The sequence below is a fragment of the Rhinopithecus bieti genome, unplaced genomic scaffold (assembly GCF_001698545.2).
Source record: "Rhinopithecus bieti isolate Rb0 unplaced genomic scaffold, ASM169854v2 scaffold_1304, whole genome shotgun sequence".
NCBI classification, from domain to species: Eukaryota; Metazoa; Chordata; class Mammalia; order Primates; family Cercopithecidae; genus Rhinopithecus; species Rhinopithecus bieti.
The window spans coordinates 67,101-84,625 of record NW_016803307.1 but is presented as its reverse complement, the minus strand read 5'-3'; the positions used below and the strand labels follow the sequence as shown (position 1 = coordinate 84,625).

At 38.4% G+C, this 17,525-nt stretch overlaps 1 protein-coding gene across 10 annotated transcripts in view; it reads left to right on the top strand.

Annotated features, from left to right (window-relative positions):
• Positions 1 to 17,525, top strand: part of MLIP (muscular LMNA interacting protein) — a 268,127-nt gene that overhangs the window by 196,147 nt on the left and 54,455 nt on the right. For all 10 annotated transcript variants that reach the window (XM_017872818.1, XM_017872849.1, XM_017872833.1 and 7 more), the window contains one exon: positions 2,502 to 2,630. In XM_017872818.1, coding sequence (XP_017728307.1) covers positions 2,502 to 2,630 — 129 coding nt within the window. The remainder of the gene's footprint in view (positions 1 to 2,501; positions 2,631 to 17,525) is intronic.

Below are 17,525 nucleotides of genomic sequence, written 5' to 3'. Positions count from 1 at the left end.
AGTAGAGACGGGGTTTCACCGTGTTAGCCAGGATGGTCTCGATCTGACCTCATGATCCGCCCGTCTTGGCCTCCCAAAGTGCTGGGATTACAGGCTTGAGCCACCGCGCCCGGCCTAAGGTTAGATTTTTAACTGGACCAACACTGAGAGACGGCTGGGTTTGAAAGGTATGATTAAAGATTATAGGATGAGAAGTATGAACAATGTCAAAGGCAAACTATGTGTAGTCATCTTTTGCCTAGAGTTGGCTTCCATATCTATGAAGTATTGACTACTGGGTAACAACAAATTAAGGCTGTAGCAGCAAAGAACACGACTAAAGAAAAAGGGAATATATACAATGTAAAAATCAGGGAAACCATATGAAGACCAAGTAAGTAAACAGAATGAGGAAGACTCAGAGTCTTCACATAGTCCAAACCTGGGAACACAGGGTCCAAGAAAAGAACATGTGGAAAATCTGATAGAGTGGAGGAAATGTAGGAAAAATCATTGTCTAATTGTCAGAGACAACCATCAAATCCAGGAAACTCATAAGAACTAAAGAGCATAAAAACTGGTAGAGAAGAAAATATGAAGCATCAGTAACAGACTCTGATACTGAATGTATCTGATATCCAACTAAGCAGAAGAGTCTGTCTTCTGATGTCACCCTGGAAAGGACTGATCCCAAGACAGATGATCTGAGTGGAAGGCTCTAGGCCAGGATAACCCCAAACATCTGCCTGCTTGCAATAAAGGGACCCAGGCAGTCATGTTTCTCTGGCAGAGATTATCCTGCCATCCGAAGTGCTCTTGGTTAGATTTCTTCTCCCTGGTTTCATCTTTCTGCATAGTGACATCAAGCTTAACCCCTAAAGTACCATATTGGTTTTAGAGCCTTGTAGCCCCTGAGTCCTGGAGTTGCATTTATTTTCTGCCTCACAAGGGAGTAGAAGAGAAGGAGAAAGTGCAGGAATAGGAGAAGAAGAAAGAAGAAATGAAGCAGGAAGTCAAATAAAAAAAGAGACAGAGGTGTGGACAACTTTGCATCATGGCCCAGGTATCAGGCATCTCTGTAATTATAGGTGGCTATACAAATAGGGAACTGCCTGGACCTTTTTTTTTTTTTCTTGCAGCGCTTAATGGAAGAATATTGTTCTCATGTGTATAATCTATGGCATCACTTCATGCACAATTATATGTTACTTGTTCATTCTTCCCCTTGAGAAAAATCAGAGTTTCTTAAGTGGGAGATATTTCTCAGTCTGGGGAAGATAGAGACTTGTTTCAATCTGTATTTCCCCAGTTGTCATAATACATGAAAGACCAAATATCTGTTGAATAAAGTATTTCAGAGCTATGTTTATTCAAGACTCAAAATATATCAGGTGCTTTATAGAGCAGAGAGATAGATGTAGTCCCTTAAGGCTTAACTTGTGAACATCAGAATTGACTGAAAAGAGCTAATTTACCATTTTCCAAAAGGAAATGGGGTTGAGAAGAATGATTGCAGCAAAGTGCTTAAACAGAAAGAGCATCACAGCATTTTATTAAATTATTGTTTGGGATGTTTTTGCAAACATCAATCTTTCTGTGACATTTTACGGGGTAACAAGATTTTGGTGTTTGTGAAACATCGTTTTGAAATTACCCCAAACTAGAGCTCTCCCCCGTCTCTCTTTGTCAAATCGACACTGGGTACAAGCTTAAGAATCTCGAGTGACTGATGTATTAGCTAAAATTCTTTTGATTGCAAGTTACAGAAGTAAAGTTGAGTTAAATGAAAAGGTGTGTGTGGAGGGAATCTACTGTAGAAGAAAAGGAAAGAACCTCAGGACAGGAAATTCATGTAGACCCCTGGAATGTTTGGGGAGTAAATACTGGAAAGCCCTCTGGTGTCTCTCCTTTCTGGGCTGCCCCTCCATGCACTTTGCTCTATCCTTCTTGATCTCAGCATATCTGCCTTTTAGGTCGTGTTAAGGGTTTCCTGTAGCTTCTACATGACATACTTTAATTTCAGTCTCCCACAGTTACTGCAGAGCAGTTTAAATCCCTGTTCCATGTTATTGGGAGAGACAATCTCTTTGCCACCCATTCTCCACTCTTTTAGGTCAGAAAGCCAGCCCAGTTTATAATATGAACATGGCATCTGGGGGCCCAGCTTTGTAGATTTTGGGGCATGGAGTTTGAGCAGTTTCCAGAAACAGAAAGTTGTCATGGGCTTGGTGGATATACCAAAGTCATCTATACTATCATGCCCAGAATGCTGCCTGACACAGAGAAGACTCTCAATAAATATTTAGCAAATGAAATATTTGTTGACCAAATGCACCAGCAAGGGTAGAACATGTTTGCATTTTGAATGTTACAAGAGTAGATCTTTATGAACTGATTGCTGTTAAGTTTTAACTAAACTTATATTAAGTAAAATCATTTGACTTCAGGCTGTTTTATGCATTTGTGAAATCATTNATAGTTTTTTTTCTTGTTTTTTAAATATTTATTTGATATTCATGAAGACTAAGCCTGGAGTAATTCGCCCAGTACCTGTAAAATCCAGAATATTACTGAAACAAGAGGAGGAAGTCTATGAACCCAACCCTTTCAGTAAATACTTGGAAGATAACAGTGACCTCTTTTCTGAACAGGTGAGCATACACAAGAGAAAATGTTTGCTATTTTGATAAATGACTATATAAAATAAAGATGTCTCTATGAATATCGTATGCGTAAGAACATGTTCATTTGATTGGAGTATATTTGGTAATGAAAATGCTTGCATAATAAGTAGAAGTTCCTAAATAATTCAAGAATAATATTTTGAAGCATTTTAATGTATTTTTTTTTCTAAAACTTGTCTATTTAGTGCTGGTATTGTTTTGGGGACCAAGATGTTACTCTCTATAAAGACATCATGAAATCACTGATTGGATGGGTCATATAGGTGTGGCATTCTTATTTCTAAAATCCTGCTTCCAGCTGGGTACAGTGGCTCATATCTGTAATCCCAGCACTTTGGGAAGCCAAGACAGGAGTATTGCTTGACCCCAGGAGTTTGAGACAAGCCTGGGCAACATGGTAAAATCCCATCTCTACAACAAATTAAAAAAAAAAAAAAAAAAAAAAAAAAAAAAAAAAGCTGAGTATGGTGGCATGTGCCTGTGGTCCTAGCTGCTTGGCAGGCTGAAGTGGGAGAATTGTTGGAGCCCAAGAGGTCGAGGCTTCAGTGAGCAAGTGTTCCTGTCAGCGCACTCCAGCCTGGGTGACAGAGCAAGACCCTGTCTCAAAAAATAAAATGAAATCTTGCTTCTTTTTGAAGAGATGGAATATTTTAGATTTGATATATTAAAGTTGACAAAAGTTCTGTTTAGATTCATATTAAGAAAGATGATGCAGTCTCCCAGATTGGGCAGTAATAGTAACAGAATCAGGGCTCAAGTCATACTTAGGATTTGTTGTTCATTTTGTTTATGTTTGAAAAGTCTATACTAGATTCCCCTTATATATTATATATGTTGAAGGAAGTATAATGGAGAATTGTCAATGGTGCTTTATATTTGTGAAAAATATGAAAATATACATTTATGCAATATAAAACTTCATAATGAATAGCAGAGATTTTAAATCTTTATTTGTCATATTAAAATGCAGAAAATAGTATGGGCTATATATTTTATTGAGAGATTGAAATATGAAATTAATAAGCAATGTAAGATGTTCAAAAAACTTTCTGAATACAGTCAGGACATGTAAGATCATCATATTTTATAATCCATAATAAAATAGATTTATAGAGGAATATAAGGTGTTATGCTCTTTTAAACTTTTAGTTTGAAAATGATAACTTACAATATTCTTGAAAATATAAACTATATTTAAATTTATATTTATAAAACATAAAGAATCGCTTATCTGATGTGTTAGCTCTGTGACCCTGGGCAAGTGGTTTCATCTATTTAGGCCCCAGTTTCTTTCTTTCCTTTTCTTTCTTTCCTTCTTTCTTTCTTTCTTTCTTTCTTCTTTCTTTCTTTCTTTCTTTCTTTCTTTCTTTCTTTCTTTCTTTCTTTCATTCTTTCTTTCTTCTTTCTTTCTCTTTTCTTTCTTTCTCTCTTTCTCTCCTTCTCTCTTTCTCCCCTTCTCTCCTTCTCTCCTTCTCTCCTTCTCTCTCTCTCTCTCTTTCAGATGGAGTCTCGCTCTGTTGCCCAGGCTGGAGTGCAATGGTGCCATCTCGGCTTACTGCAACTTCCGCCTTCTGGGTTCAAGCGATTCTCCTGCCTCAGCATCCCAAGTAGCTGGGATTACAGGTGCCTGCCACCACTCCCAGCTAATTTTTGTACTTTTAGTAGAGACAAGGTTTCAGCATGCTGGCCAGGTTGGTCTCAAACTCCTGACTTGAGGCAATCTGCCCACCTCAGCCTCCCAAAGTGCTGGGATTACAGGCATGAGCCACCGCGCCCGGCTGGCTTCAGTTTCTTAATGCATAAAATGAGGTGTTCAGATTAGGTACCTCTTAAGGATCCTTTAAACTCTAAAATTTGCATTACTTAAAATCTATGATTAACCCTAACTGGATCTGAAATCCCTATGTAACCTTGGAAAAGTTCATTACAAATACTTTTATGATTAATTCTAGTTTTATTTACAAAATTCAGATGAAAATATTTTCCATTGATTTATATACACTTTGTGAGAAGGCTATGATTTTGGTAAGTCTGAATTTTTTAGAAGGCATTGATATGATAAAAAATGATAATTAGAGGCAATATTTTAATTTTGTGGAATGAAATATAGACCTCAAATTAAATTAAACAGAAAATCTTGTTGATATATAAAGTTGCCTTCACTAATTCCACACATAACAGAAATGGAAACTCCTGTGGGGAAAACATTTTTTAATCATTAACAAAAGCACTTATGAAATATCTATTGCTTTCATGACACTAATATTTCAGTGGCTTTTAATATGAAGTTTTAGACAGTATGGGATAATTATAAAATGTTTATAAAAATAATTTAGCACTTATATGAAAATCAAACCACTAACAGTTAAATTTCACATATTATCCATGTAACCTACATTGTTCAAAATATGATCCAATGCTGGAAAATAATAACTTTATTCTTCTGTGTGAGTATAAGTTCATGCATTTTACTTCAAGCAAGATTCTTTGTAGAATATCGAGTTAATCTACCTGTATGAGTTAATCTTCAGTAGAGTTAATCTACTGAAATGATAAATCCCATTTTCAAGTGCAGAAAATTCTTGTCATTAAAATAATTGCCACTTCTTTTCATTGCTTTTCTGACTATAAAGTAAGTTTAAAGCTCTTTTTACATCACAACATAAATCTATTTATTTCTAAATACTTGGCTGAAAATTTGACCTATTTTGCAAATCTTAACTTACCACAGACCTAATCTTATTTATATTTTCTTTCAACCAATTTGTCCTGGTTTGTATCCCAATTTGAATGTGGAACATGAGAAGTAATAGCAGACAGTGCATTGTCAGAATTGAAAGAAGCCTAGCATACCACTTAAAAGTGAATTCCAAAGGTCCCCTGGCCTTATTGACCTGGCATGAAAGGGAAAGATAAGATAGAACCTTGGGGCCACTGAACACCTGGGAAATGGCATGCATTATCAACTGGCCTTTTTATGTTGAGCTTTAACTATCATCTCATTGTGTCCAGAATCTAAAATGGAGGCAGATACCAAAACAGCTCTCAAGGGTAGATGCTTATATCTACTTCAAAAATAAATTGAATAATAAAATATATAATTTCAGCATTGCTACTTCATCAGAACCTCAACAGAAGAAAGTGTACTCAAATTCAGTTCTAGTCACTATTGTCTTCTCTTACACTGTTGCCACAGAATAAATTGAATGGTTCCAAACTCAGCTGATCTCATCCACCCATGTAATGGAAAATTCTTTAGCCAGACAGTTGGGCCAAATGCAAGTAGCTCACATTCACTAATCTGCCTTGTACTGGGGACAGTTCCACATGACAGGAGATGTTGGATGGGACTGTTAAGTCAATAAATTTTTCCTAGCAGCTTCACTGCCATAAAATATGATTTCTCAACTCTGTTACAAAATGTCAGACATTAAAGATGATAATGAGACTAGACAGAAATGTATTTACTGTAGTTCAAAAAGGTGCAGCTGGGCAGCCTTTTGACCTGATTGTGAGCTGAAAATTTGCCTGGAAACAGCTGCTGAGTTCTAACAGCCAAGTTTGAAACCAAATACATAATCAAGTAATTGAAACTTACTAGCCAACAACTTTTACATCAAAGTGGCATAGGCCAGGAAGCATATTGCATATTAGATGGTTAAAAAAAAAACTTTCAAAATGAAGATTATGCTTTGCTGAAATAGTCTTCATTCATTATTAATTAATGATTAATCTTCATTCATTATCCAATTAATTTATTATTGTGCCAATTTGTGGTACTTTTCAGTTATTACAAAATGTCCTCACACTTTGCCATAAATCTATGGATTTAAAAACTATGGTGGTGTGTTTAAAGCATATTTTTTATTGATAACTAAAGGTAGTGTTGGAAAATAATTAGCAAAATTCATTGGACTAACGGGCATGCAGAAGACATTCAGGCTCAGAAAAGCAATTTGCGGATGAGAATGAAGATACTAAAGAGCTGAATGGTATTTAGTTTATTCTGACTATTTATGAGTTTGCAAAATATATTGATTGTTTTCTGATCATTTAACATGTGTAATTAGATAAGAGGTTTTCATTGAAGATTTGCAGTTTAATATAAAAAGGCAATAATTCACCTCATTTATATAAAGTGCTATGTAAAAATCCTCTCTCTTTCTTTATAAATTAATAATGCAACTCATATAATTAGGTATATTGTTACTTTCTTAAAGATCTAAGGAATTGTATGAAAAAAGGTTTTGGATAGAATTAAAGGGAGAATATTGTTTCATCTGATTTTCCCCAAATATTTTCTTTTTTTTTCCATTTGTGACAAATAACACTTTCCAGCATGTATGCCTCTTAAAATTTATTTTCTTCTACTCTGTTTAAATGGGAGAGAGAACATATTTTCCATGAAGATGACCATTTAGAGAATTTCCTCCATGGTACCTCACAGAGAACATAAAAGGGTAATTATAGAGAATTTTCTTTGTTGTAGTATTTCATTCCGCTTTTCTTCTGAGTTTTTTTAGACGTCTGACTTGCCTTTCCTCCCTACCAAAATGACTATGCTTGACATTCAACTTTGATGATTATGTCAGTGACTTTCAGGTTTCTATCTAATGATTCATCAAGTTGTATTTCAACTGTGACCTTCAACTTCCCTTCCTTATGTCACCCACATGTTAATATTACAGGGCAAATACCTTTGTCAAAGGCGAAACTGACAATACTGCCTTTTACTTTCTCTGAAAAACTCTGGCTTTGCCACAAACTACCACTTTTTCAGCATTGGTTTCTCAATCAAGATGGTCCATATTCTTTTGTCGTAAAATTATATTTTGTCATTGCTAACATTTTATTAAGAAATATTTTGGGGTAAATGTTTAAATGAACCTTTTTAGGTGTAGAAATGACTAAGTGGCTTGCTAGATTGTTTTAACGAGAGGAAAGCTGCAATTTCTTGCAGTGTTACATTGCTTTGGGACGATTTATGAACACAGATTTGGCTTCTCTAAGTTTTGCCATTTTTTGTTGTTGTTATTTATTTAAGGAGTGAAATCCTTTTGAGTTTTCTCTATTTTGCCTTGCTTTCTTCCTTTATGTGAAAGAGATAATAGACAATTTAGCATAAACAAGTTATGTTCTATACATGATAGACAAATTATTGTCAGCACAATAAACTAGTTTCTTAGTATATATCTTTTTTAAAATTATCTTTTGAGACAATATTTGCCTTTTCCTCCAAAATATAGTTAGATAGGCTCACTTCTTCATACATAGAATTTCCAGCACCTCTGCGTCCCCCTTTTTTTGACATTTCTTTTCTCTTAATTTTATGTATACATCAGGTTTGGAAAATTGTAACCTATGCTTTAGATTATTCTGTTGCAGTTGTCAGTTAACGGGAGTTTCTTTTCCATGCCCCTCTTCAGTTGCCTTATGTAGGAGTAAAAATCTTAAAGAGATTTTTATTTGCTTTTAAAACAGCAAACACCCAAAGAAGACCTATTTGTCACTTCTATTATAATGGTCTGAAGCATTATTTGCTTAACAAATAGTTGGTGGATATGTAGTGTCTGATCATATCCCAATGTACTGGGAAAACAATGACCTTTTGAAAGTTTTATGCAAATATGTTCTATGTTTTGTTAACACATGATGTTCCTATGTTTTTTATTCAAGGGAGATTAGCCACTGCCATATTTAGAACCTCTCATACAAAGTACACTCTAGTTTAAAAACAGGTCTTTGTTAAATAGAATTTTTAAATTCTTTATAGGTTTTATCTGAAAGTATTAAACAACATTTCCAAAGAGAGAGAGGACATCTATGTAAAAATAATTGTAAATAATATCCAAAATAAATGTTATTCTGAGATTAGAAAGTTAAAAAATTTTGTTTGTTGGCTGAGTGCAGTGGCTCATGCTTGTAATTCCAGCTCTTTGGGAGGCTGAGGTAGAAGGATTGTTTGAGCCCAGAAGTCTGAGACCAGCCTGGGAAACATAGGGAGACAACATCTCTACAAAAAATTTAAAAATCAGCCAGGTGTGGTGGCATGCATTTGTAGTCTCAGCTACTCAGGAGGCTGAGGCGGGAGGATGGCTCGAGCCCAAGAATTCGAGGTGACAGTGATCTATAATTGTGCCATTTCACTTCAGCCTGAGCAACAAAACAAGACCTCCATCTCTTAAAGAAAATTGTTTGTTTGTAAGAAAAAAATGTGCATTCATATGTTTTGTTTCACAAGAGTCTCTATCTCAAACCTTCTCCTCAAATTTTGAAACAAGATTAGCCTGTGTATAGAACCCTAGAGGGTAACAATCACATACCTTTGGCAGGTGGGTGAGAATCTTAAAGACATTTTTATTTGCCAGTTTATGTACCAAATTGTCTTATAATACATAAGATATTTTTGATGAAACTAGTGCCCCTCTCCAGATACACTGCTTACAGTAATCCCCTCCCTCCCTCTCTACACAGTTTCAATTCTGCAACTGCCTTAAAATGTTTTGTGTGATGGCTGTTAATAAGTATGCTTAGGAAATGCAATAAAAGATATTGGCTTGTGATTTTCTTTTCTGTGCTGTACATTTGTTTTGGCTCATGAGACGTGAGATCAAGGTAGAATGCACAGAGGAGAACATCACGAAAATTGGGGACATTCTTTGAATATGAATACTAAGTGTCATGCGTGTCCATGTGAAGAGACCACCACACAGCCTTTGTGTGAGCAATAAAGCTTTTTCACCTGGGTGCAGGCGGGCTGAGTCCGAAAAGAGAGTCAGCAAAGGGAGATAATGGTGGGGCCGTTTTACAGGATTTGGGTAGATAAAGGAAAATTACAGTCAAAGGGGATTTATTCTCTGTCGGGCAGGAGTGGGGATCGCAAGGTGCTCAGTGGGGAGCTTTTGAGCCAGGATGAGCCAGAGAAAGGACTTTCACAAGGTAATGTCATCACTTAAGGCAAGGATCAGCCATTTTCACTTCTTTTGCGGTGGAATGTCATCAGTTAAGGCGGGGCAGGGCATTTTCCCTTCTTTTGTGATTCTTCAGTTACTTCAGGCCATCTAGGTGTATACGTGCAAGTCACAGGGGATGCGATGGCTTGGCTTGGGCTCAGAGACTTGACATTCCTGCCTTCTTATATTAATAAGAAAATAACACAAAATTGTATCGAAGTGTTGGGGTGGTGAAAATTTTGGGGGGGTGGTATGGAGAGATAATGGGCGATGTTTCTCAGGGCTGCTTCAAGTGGGATTGGGGTGGCGTGGGAACCTAGAGTGGGAGAGATTAAGCTGAAGGAAGAGTTTGTGGTAAGAGGCGATATTGTGGGGTTGTTAGAAAGAGCATTTCTCATATAGAATGATTGGCGATGGCCTGGAGGTGGTTTTGTATGAATTGAAAAACTAAACGGAAGACACAAGGTCTGTATAAGAGAAGGAGAAAAAACAGGTATTAAAGGACTAAGAATTGGGAGGACCTAGGACATCTAATTAGAGAGAGCCTAAGGGGGTTCAGCGTAAGGAGTGTCCACACAGGAGCTCAAATGTACCCTGTAGCATTCTGAGGACAGACCGAATTCTGAGAAGGGAAAGTGGTAAAAGTATTCTGTAGTCCTTTTTAAGTTGGGGACTGAGCTTGGTGCGGTGTGTCTTTAAAAGACCATTAGTCCGTTCTACCTTTCCTGAAGGATATAAAGGTTTCACTGGTCAGGGTCAGTCCAAGTGAAAGCGAAGAGAGGCTGGGATGAAGAGTGCAAAGGAATAGTAAAGAAAGTATGTTTGAGATCTAGAACAGAATAATGGATTGTGGAGGGAGGTATTGAGGACAGGAGAGTATATGGCTTTGGCACCACAGGGTGGGTAGGCAAAACAATATGGTCGATAAGGTGCAGATCTTGAACTAACCTGTAAGCCTTGTCTGGTTTTAGGACAGGTAAAGTGGAGGAATTGTAAGGGGAGTTTACAGGCTTTAAAAGGCCATGCTGTAGCAGGCGAGTGATAACAGGCTTTAATCCTTTTAAAGCGTGCTGTGGGATGGGATATTGGTGTTGAGTGGGGTAAGGGTGATTAGGTTTTAATGAGATGGTAAGGGGTGCATGATCAGTCGCCAAGGAGGGAGTAGAGGTATCCTATACTTGTGAGTTAAGGTGGGGGGATATGAGAGGAAGATGCAAAGGAGGCTTTCGGTTGGGGAGAAGGGCAGCAATGAGATGTGGCTGTAGTCCAGGAATAGTCAGGGAAGCAGATAATTTAGTTAAAATGTCTTGGCCTAATAAGAGAGCTGGGCAGGTGGGGATAACTAAAAAGGAGTGCATAAAAGAATGTCCAAGTTGGCACCAGAGTTAGGGAGTTTTAAGAGGTTTAGAAGCTCTTCCCACAACAGTTATGGAGGCAAGGGAAACAGACCCTTGAAAAGAAGGTAATGTGGAGTGGGTAGCCTCCGTATTGATTAAGAAGGGGACGGACTTACCCTCCACTGTAAGAGTTACCCAAAGCATCTGTGATGGTCCAGGAGGCTTCCGAGGCGGTGGGGCAGCATCAGTCTTTAGCTGCTAAGCCAAGAAGGTCTGGGAAGGAGTCAGTCAGAGAGACTTGGGCCAGAATTCCAGGGACTCTGCGAGTGGGCGAGTTGGACAATCTTATTTCCAGTGGGGTCCCGCACAGATGGGACATGGCTTAGGAGGAATCCCAGGCTGTGGGCATTCCTTGGCCCAGTGGCCAGATTTCCGGCACTTGTAGCAAGCCCCTGGGGAGGAGGTTCTGAAGGAACCTCTGGCAGCTGCGGTTCAGGCGTTTGGAGTTGCGTGCTGGAGATGTGGCTGGGGTTTGTCTCACAGTGGAGGCAAGGAATTGCAACTCAGAAATAAGTTGCTACTTGGCTGCCTCTACTCTATTATTGTACACCTTGAAGGCGAGGTTCATTAAGTCCTGTTGTGGGGTTTGAGGGCTGGAATTTAATTTTTGGAGCTTTATTTAATGTCAGGAGCAGATTGTGTAATAAAATGTGTATTGAGAATAAGATGGCCTTTTGACCTTTTAGGGTCTAGGGCTGTAAAGTGTCTCAGGGTTGCTGCTAAATGGGCCATGAACTGGGCTGGGTTTTTCATATTTGATGAAAAAGAGCCTAAACGCTAACTGATTTGGGAGAGGTCAGATAAAGAAAGAGGAGCATTAATCTTGACTATGCCTTTAGCTCTAGCCACTCTTTTAAGAGGAAATTGCTGGGCAGGTGGGGGAGGGCTAGTCGAGGAACGAAACTGTAAGCCAGACTGAGTGTGAGGAGGGGAGATAACAAAAGGATTATAGGGTGGGGGAGTGGAGGCTGAGGAAAAATTGGGACCTAGCTTGGCCTGGTGAGGAGGGAGAGGTCAGATGGGTCTGTAGAAAAGGAAGATTAGAAAGACTCAGCGACTCTTGGGATTGGGACTGAGGGGACAGGCGGGAGGGAAAGAAGGAAGATTTGGGATGAGTCGCTTTGGGAACAGAGACTAGGGAGGGACTGATGTGTAAAAGGATGCCTGGATGTCAGGCACCTCAGACTGTTTGCCCATTTTACGACAAGAATTATTTAGATCTTGTAGGATGGAAAAATCAAAAGTGCCGTTTTCTGGCTATTTGGAACTACTGTCGAGTTTGTATTGGGGTCAAGCGGCATTGTAGAAGAAAATAAAGCATTTAGGTTTTAGGTCAGGTGTGAGTTGAAGAGGTTTTAAGTTCTTGAGAACACAGGCTAAGGGAGAAGAAGGAGGAATGGAGGGTGGAAGGTTGCCCATAGTGAAGGAGGCAAGCCCAAAGGAAAGAGAGAGTAGAGACGCGGAGAGAAGGGGTTCGGGGGTTCTTACCCTCTAGAAAAGCAGGAAAGGGATAGGGGCATGGAGATAAGAAGTTGGGGCACAGAGATAAGAGGTTGGGGCACAGAAATAAAGGGTTGGGGCACAGAGATAAGAGGTCAGGTTGTGGAAATAAGGGGTTGGGACACAGAGATAAGAAGTCAGGGTGCAGAAATAAGGGGTCGGGAGGTTCTTGCTCCCCAGAAAAGCAGAGAAGGGGTAGAGACAAGGAGAGAAGGGGTCGGGGTTCTTCCCCACCCCCAGAAAAGTGGGACTTGATACTAAGGGTGAAGGACCAAGGCAGGCGTCCCTGCGTGGTCAGACACCTCTGAAATGTGGGTGAATAATCAGAGAAGCATCCCCACAATGATTAAACACCAAGGGAAGGCTGCCTTCCTGAGTCCGTGATTGGTGCTGGAGTTTTGGGTCCACGGATAAAATGCGTCTCCTTCCTCTCTACCAGAAAAGGAAAGGAACTAAAATTAAGAGAAGGGAAAGATTGAAGTGTGGTGTCAAGATTGACAGGAGAAAGAGGTTGAGGGATAGAGAGAGAGTAAAAAGGGGCCGCTTACCCGATTTAAAATTGGTGAGATGTTCTTTGGGCTGGTGGGTCTGAGAACCCAAGGTTGTAGGTGGATCTTTCTCATGGAACAAAGAGCAGGAGGACAGGGGATTGATCTCCCAAGGGAGGTCTCCTGATCCGAGTCACGGCACCAAAATGTCATGCACGTCCGTGTGAAGAGACCACCAAGCAGGCTTTGAGTGAGCAATAAAGCTTTTTAATCACCTAGGTGCAGGTGGGCTGACTCTCTTTTCGGACTCAGCCCACCTGCACCCAGGTGATTAAAAAGCTTTATTGCTCACACAAAGCCTATTTGGTGGTCTCTTCACACGGACGCGCATGACACTAAGTTTAATGTGTTTAAAAACATTTTACAATCTCTCAATCTTGGAGCTATTGGCATGTATTTTAAAATGTGTGTTATAGACATATTTTGAATGAGGACAAACCTAAAATATGACAAGATATATAAGTTTGAAGATGAGTTATATGAAGATAATTGGGAACTTTCTCTTCCTCTCTGTGACCCAAGATAAAATATCTTAAAATAAGCAATTTAGGCAGGAAAAACAATAAATCCTAAAGAGAAGAGCAACCAAAAGAAGGCATAGGAGAAGCAAAGAGCTAAAGCTGGTAATCAAGCTGTGTTTTGAATTCCACTAAAATAAAACAAAAGACAGCTTGTGAAGTTCAGCCTGTGGAGAATAGAATCAAGCTAGTGATGCAAATCATTTAAAATTATAGAAAGAAAACCCCAAGAATTTTTTTAAAAAAAGAAATGTATTTTTGTCTATTTCAAAGACTTCATGGAAAGGGAAACCTATACTAAGTTTGTAAGTTGAAAGTTGGGTGTTTCTTTGGGGATGGGATTACTGGTAGGTTTTAGAGTTTTTAAAAATAATGTTCTATTTTCACATAAGGACATTCTAAGTGGAATTTAATCTATTGTAGCTCAGGCATCCAAATATCAATTTTCCTTATGAACCATAAGATCTTTAATTTTTTTAAACTTTACTTTCTCTTGAAAATAAAAAACTACCTTTGGTAGTAAATAAACAGCTTATCAGGAGCTGACTTGTCTAATTATTTTTATTTCAGGTTGGGAGGGCTGGTGCAGTGGCTCAGGTCTGTAATCCCAACACTTTGGGAGGCTGAGGCGGGTGGATTACCTGAGGTCAGGAGTTCGAGACCAGCCTGGCCAACATGGTGAAACCCCATCTCCACTAAAAATACAAAAAATTAGCTTGGCGTGGTGGCAGGTGCCTGTAATCCAGCTACTCAGGAGGCTGAGGCAGGAGAATCACTTGAATCCAGCAGACAGAGGTTGCCATGAGCCAAGATCACGCCATTGTACTCTAACCTGGGCAACAGAGTGAGACTCTGTCCGAAAAAAATAAAAATAAATGAAAAGAAGGTTGGGAGGTTTAGCGTATTTTATCTGCAAAAGGAAAGCATAATTATATGATGTTTATTACACTGGGTTAAGTTCAGAAAAATAGAGTTGTTTTTCTCTCTCTTAAGCTTAGGTCTCCATGAATTACTTGTGGTTGAAGACTGACCCACTGCAGGGCATGGTAGAGTCAAGCTAGTTTAAATTTCCCATGTCAAAAACCACATTCAGGCAAGATCTGATGACTTGATTCGTTTTTATGTACAATAGAACCAAAGGAAAGCTAGGGCAGCTTGGTTTTGCAGAAACAGTTTTGAAGTGTGTATTCTGGCTGTGACGTTGTGGTTAATCACCTCTACTCTGTGCATTTGTGAAACCTGAATCTCATCAGTGAAATGAGGGAAGGGAACCAGATCAGTGATTCTCAACCAGAGATGATTTTACAACTGAGAAAGTGGGGTGCTACTAGCATTTAGTAGGTGCAGGCCAAGGATACTGCCAAAAGTCCTACAATGCCCAGTACATTCCCCGACAACAAAGAGTTATCCATCCTCAAATGGCAATAATGCTGGCATTGAGCAACCCTGGACTAGAACATCTCTTGGCTCTCTCTGCTCCAGTACTATGAATAATGAAGCTCATTACTTTATGCCTGCCAAGGGCAATTCAGTTCAACCAACATTGATTAGGTGCCTTCTTTTTGTGTTTTAACTAAGAACTTTTCCCTATTTGACATGCAAAAAGAAGGTAAAACTCTATCTTTGGAATTCCTCATATTCCAAATATTTTCCCATGTAGCTTCTACTCATGGTAACCCTGTTTGATAGGGAACATACATTTTCATTGATTCCAGATATATCGGCAAAATTATAGCTTTTCACCTTTCTAGACATTTCTTCTTTCTTACTATGTTTCCCCAATTATTAGGCTCCAAGACAATCAGCTAAAAGAGAAATTTGAAAGAGTCAGATGGTTTGTATAACTCTTAAAATCCATATTGTTGGATTAAGTCATTCCTGATATTGGACCTTATTGTCTTCACTTGCACAATGAGAGTGGAGTACAATGCACTCCTTGTTTCCTGAAATTCTGTGTTTATGTCTTTAAATACTATTGGAACCCTCCTGATATTTGATGATTAGATAATTCAAAAAAGAGGGGGTAAAACAAGTATTATTTAGGTCACAAGTTTGGAGAGATGGAAAATCTTAATTTATTGTTGAAGTCAACATCATGACAAATACCCACCTCTATAGGGTTTACTATGATGTGCTTGTGTGTGTGTGCATGAGCACAGGCTTGCCCTTGCCCCTGCAATTTGGATAGAGCAATCTGGGGTAGAGACTATTTTTTTCCCCTTTCTTTAAAAGTCAGTTTCTATTCACTTCCTATTTGTATTGCAAAATCATCAATATTATTTATTGCCACGATTTCCCTTTGAATAACTATATTTTTGTTTTGCTTTGCCTTAAATTAAAACCCCTAAGAGATAATTTATTTTCAAAATTAAATATATGTGTGTATGCAAAAGATGATTAAATACACACACATACATACTTAGTAGTTTTTTAAAGGGTCTTGGCATTTGCTACTTAAGTTACTTTTTATTGCTTTTTCACATTGGTAGATTTGTCAACTATTTCTGGTGCAAATATACTGAATAAGAAGCCTAACTAAGCAACCTAAAATTTAAATGAAGATACTTTTATTAATGAAAGTGAACATGCCTTTGCACTTCCCTGTTTCTGGATTTACTGTCTCAGCGTTCTTTGAGCGCAGAGGACACCATGTTTCATTCATGTATTTCATAATTATAAAAGACTCTGGGTTAATCCTTGCAATAAACTTTGGGGATAATTTTTGCCTTTTAAATCTCTCTCTGGGAAGTGATGTGCGACTTACAAAGGCTCTGTATGAGAAAATAATTTAGTTGTAGAACATCAAACTTTTCACTTAAATCCCTTGTTAAAACAATAATAGATTCAAAAGAACAAAAGGTCAATATATTAAAAACTGTAAGATCACTTCAAAATATAATACTCCTTAAATGTGAACAATATAAATGCTTCATTTAATGTGTCTAAATGTATAGATTTTGTAACACCAAAAAGTTGTAATGCTATAATAAAAGCATATCTCAGGCCAGGGTTGCTGGCTCACGCCTATAATACCAGCACTTTGGGAGGCCAAGGTGGGCGGATCAACTGAGGTCTGGAGTTCCAAACCAGCCTGACCAACATGGTGAAACCCTGTCTCTACTAAAAATACAAAAATTAGCCGGGCATGGTGGTACATGCCCGTAATCCCAGCTACCTGGGAGGCTGAGGCAGGAGAATTGCTTGAACCCGGGAGGTGGAGGTTGCAGTGAGCCGAGATGGCGCCACTGCCACTGCACTACAGTCTGGGCAATGGAGTGAGACTCCGTCTCAGAAAAACAAACAAACAAACAAACAAAATAAAACAAAAAAACCCCAGCATGTCTTGTATGTATGAATCTGTTTAGAATTTCAAAATTGTGAAAGTTTTTTTTTAATTCAAAGATATCTACATGCTTTTTGAATCAATAAAGTCATTAGCTGATGTTTATATGCATTGTATCTCCACTTGAAAATGTTACACCAAAATAACAAAACCAGGGTCTATTCTCTTTTCCTAACAAAGATATGGTACTTTGACTACCCGACTGCCATAGGAATGAAGGAGACCATAGCCATTTATTTTTTATGTGCTTTCATAAAGATAATCCTATTTCTTTACAGTAAGTCACAAATCTGTAGGCAGCAGTCAAGTAACACATTTTCAAGCAACTTATACTTATTCACTTAGTATAATTTTCTGCCATTCTCTGAAATGGAACAGCTCTTACGCTCCGAGCATCTCTTACAGTTTTAAAATCCAGCTAGTTTTTGAAAATCTCCTTTGAGATGTCTCAAAATGACATCTGTCAGAGTCCCCTCTGTAAAAGTCCCCTTTGTAAAAGGCTTTCTGCCAAGACACACCCAGCAGCCATTTCTAGTCTATGATTTCCGCACCAGACTAATCACAGGGGAACTTGTGAATTGGTTCATTTATTCTAGATTTACT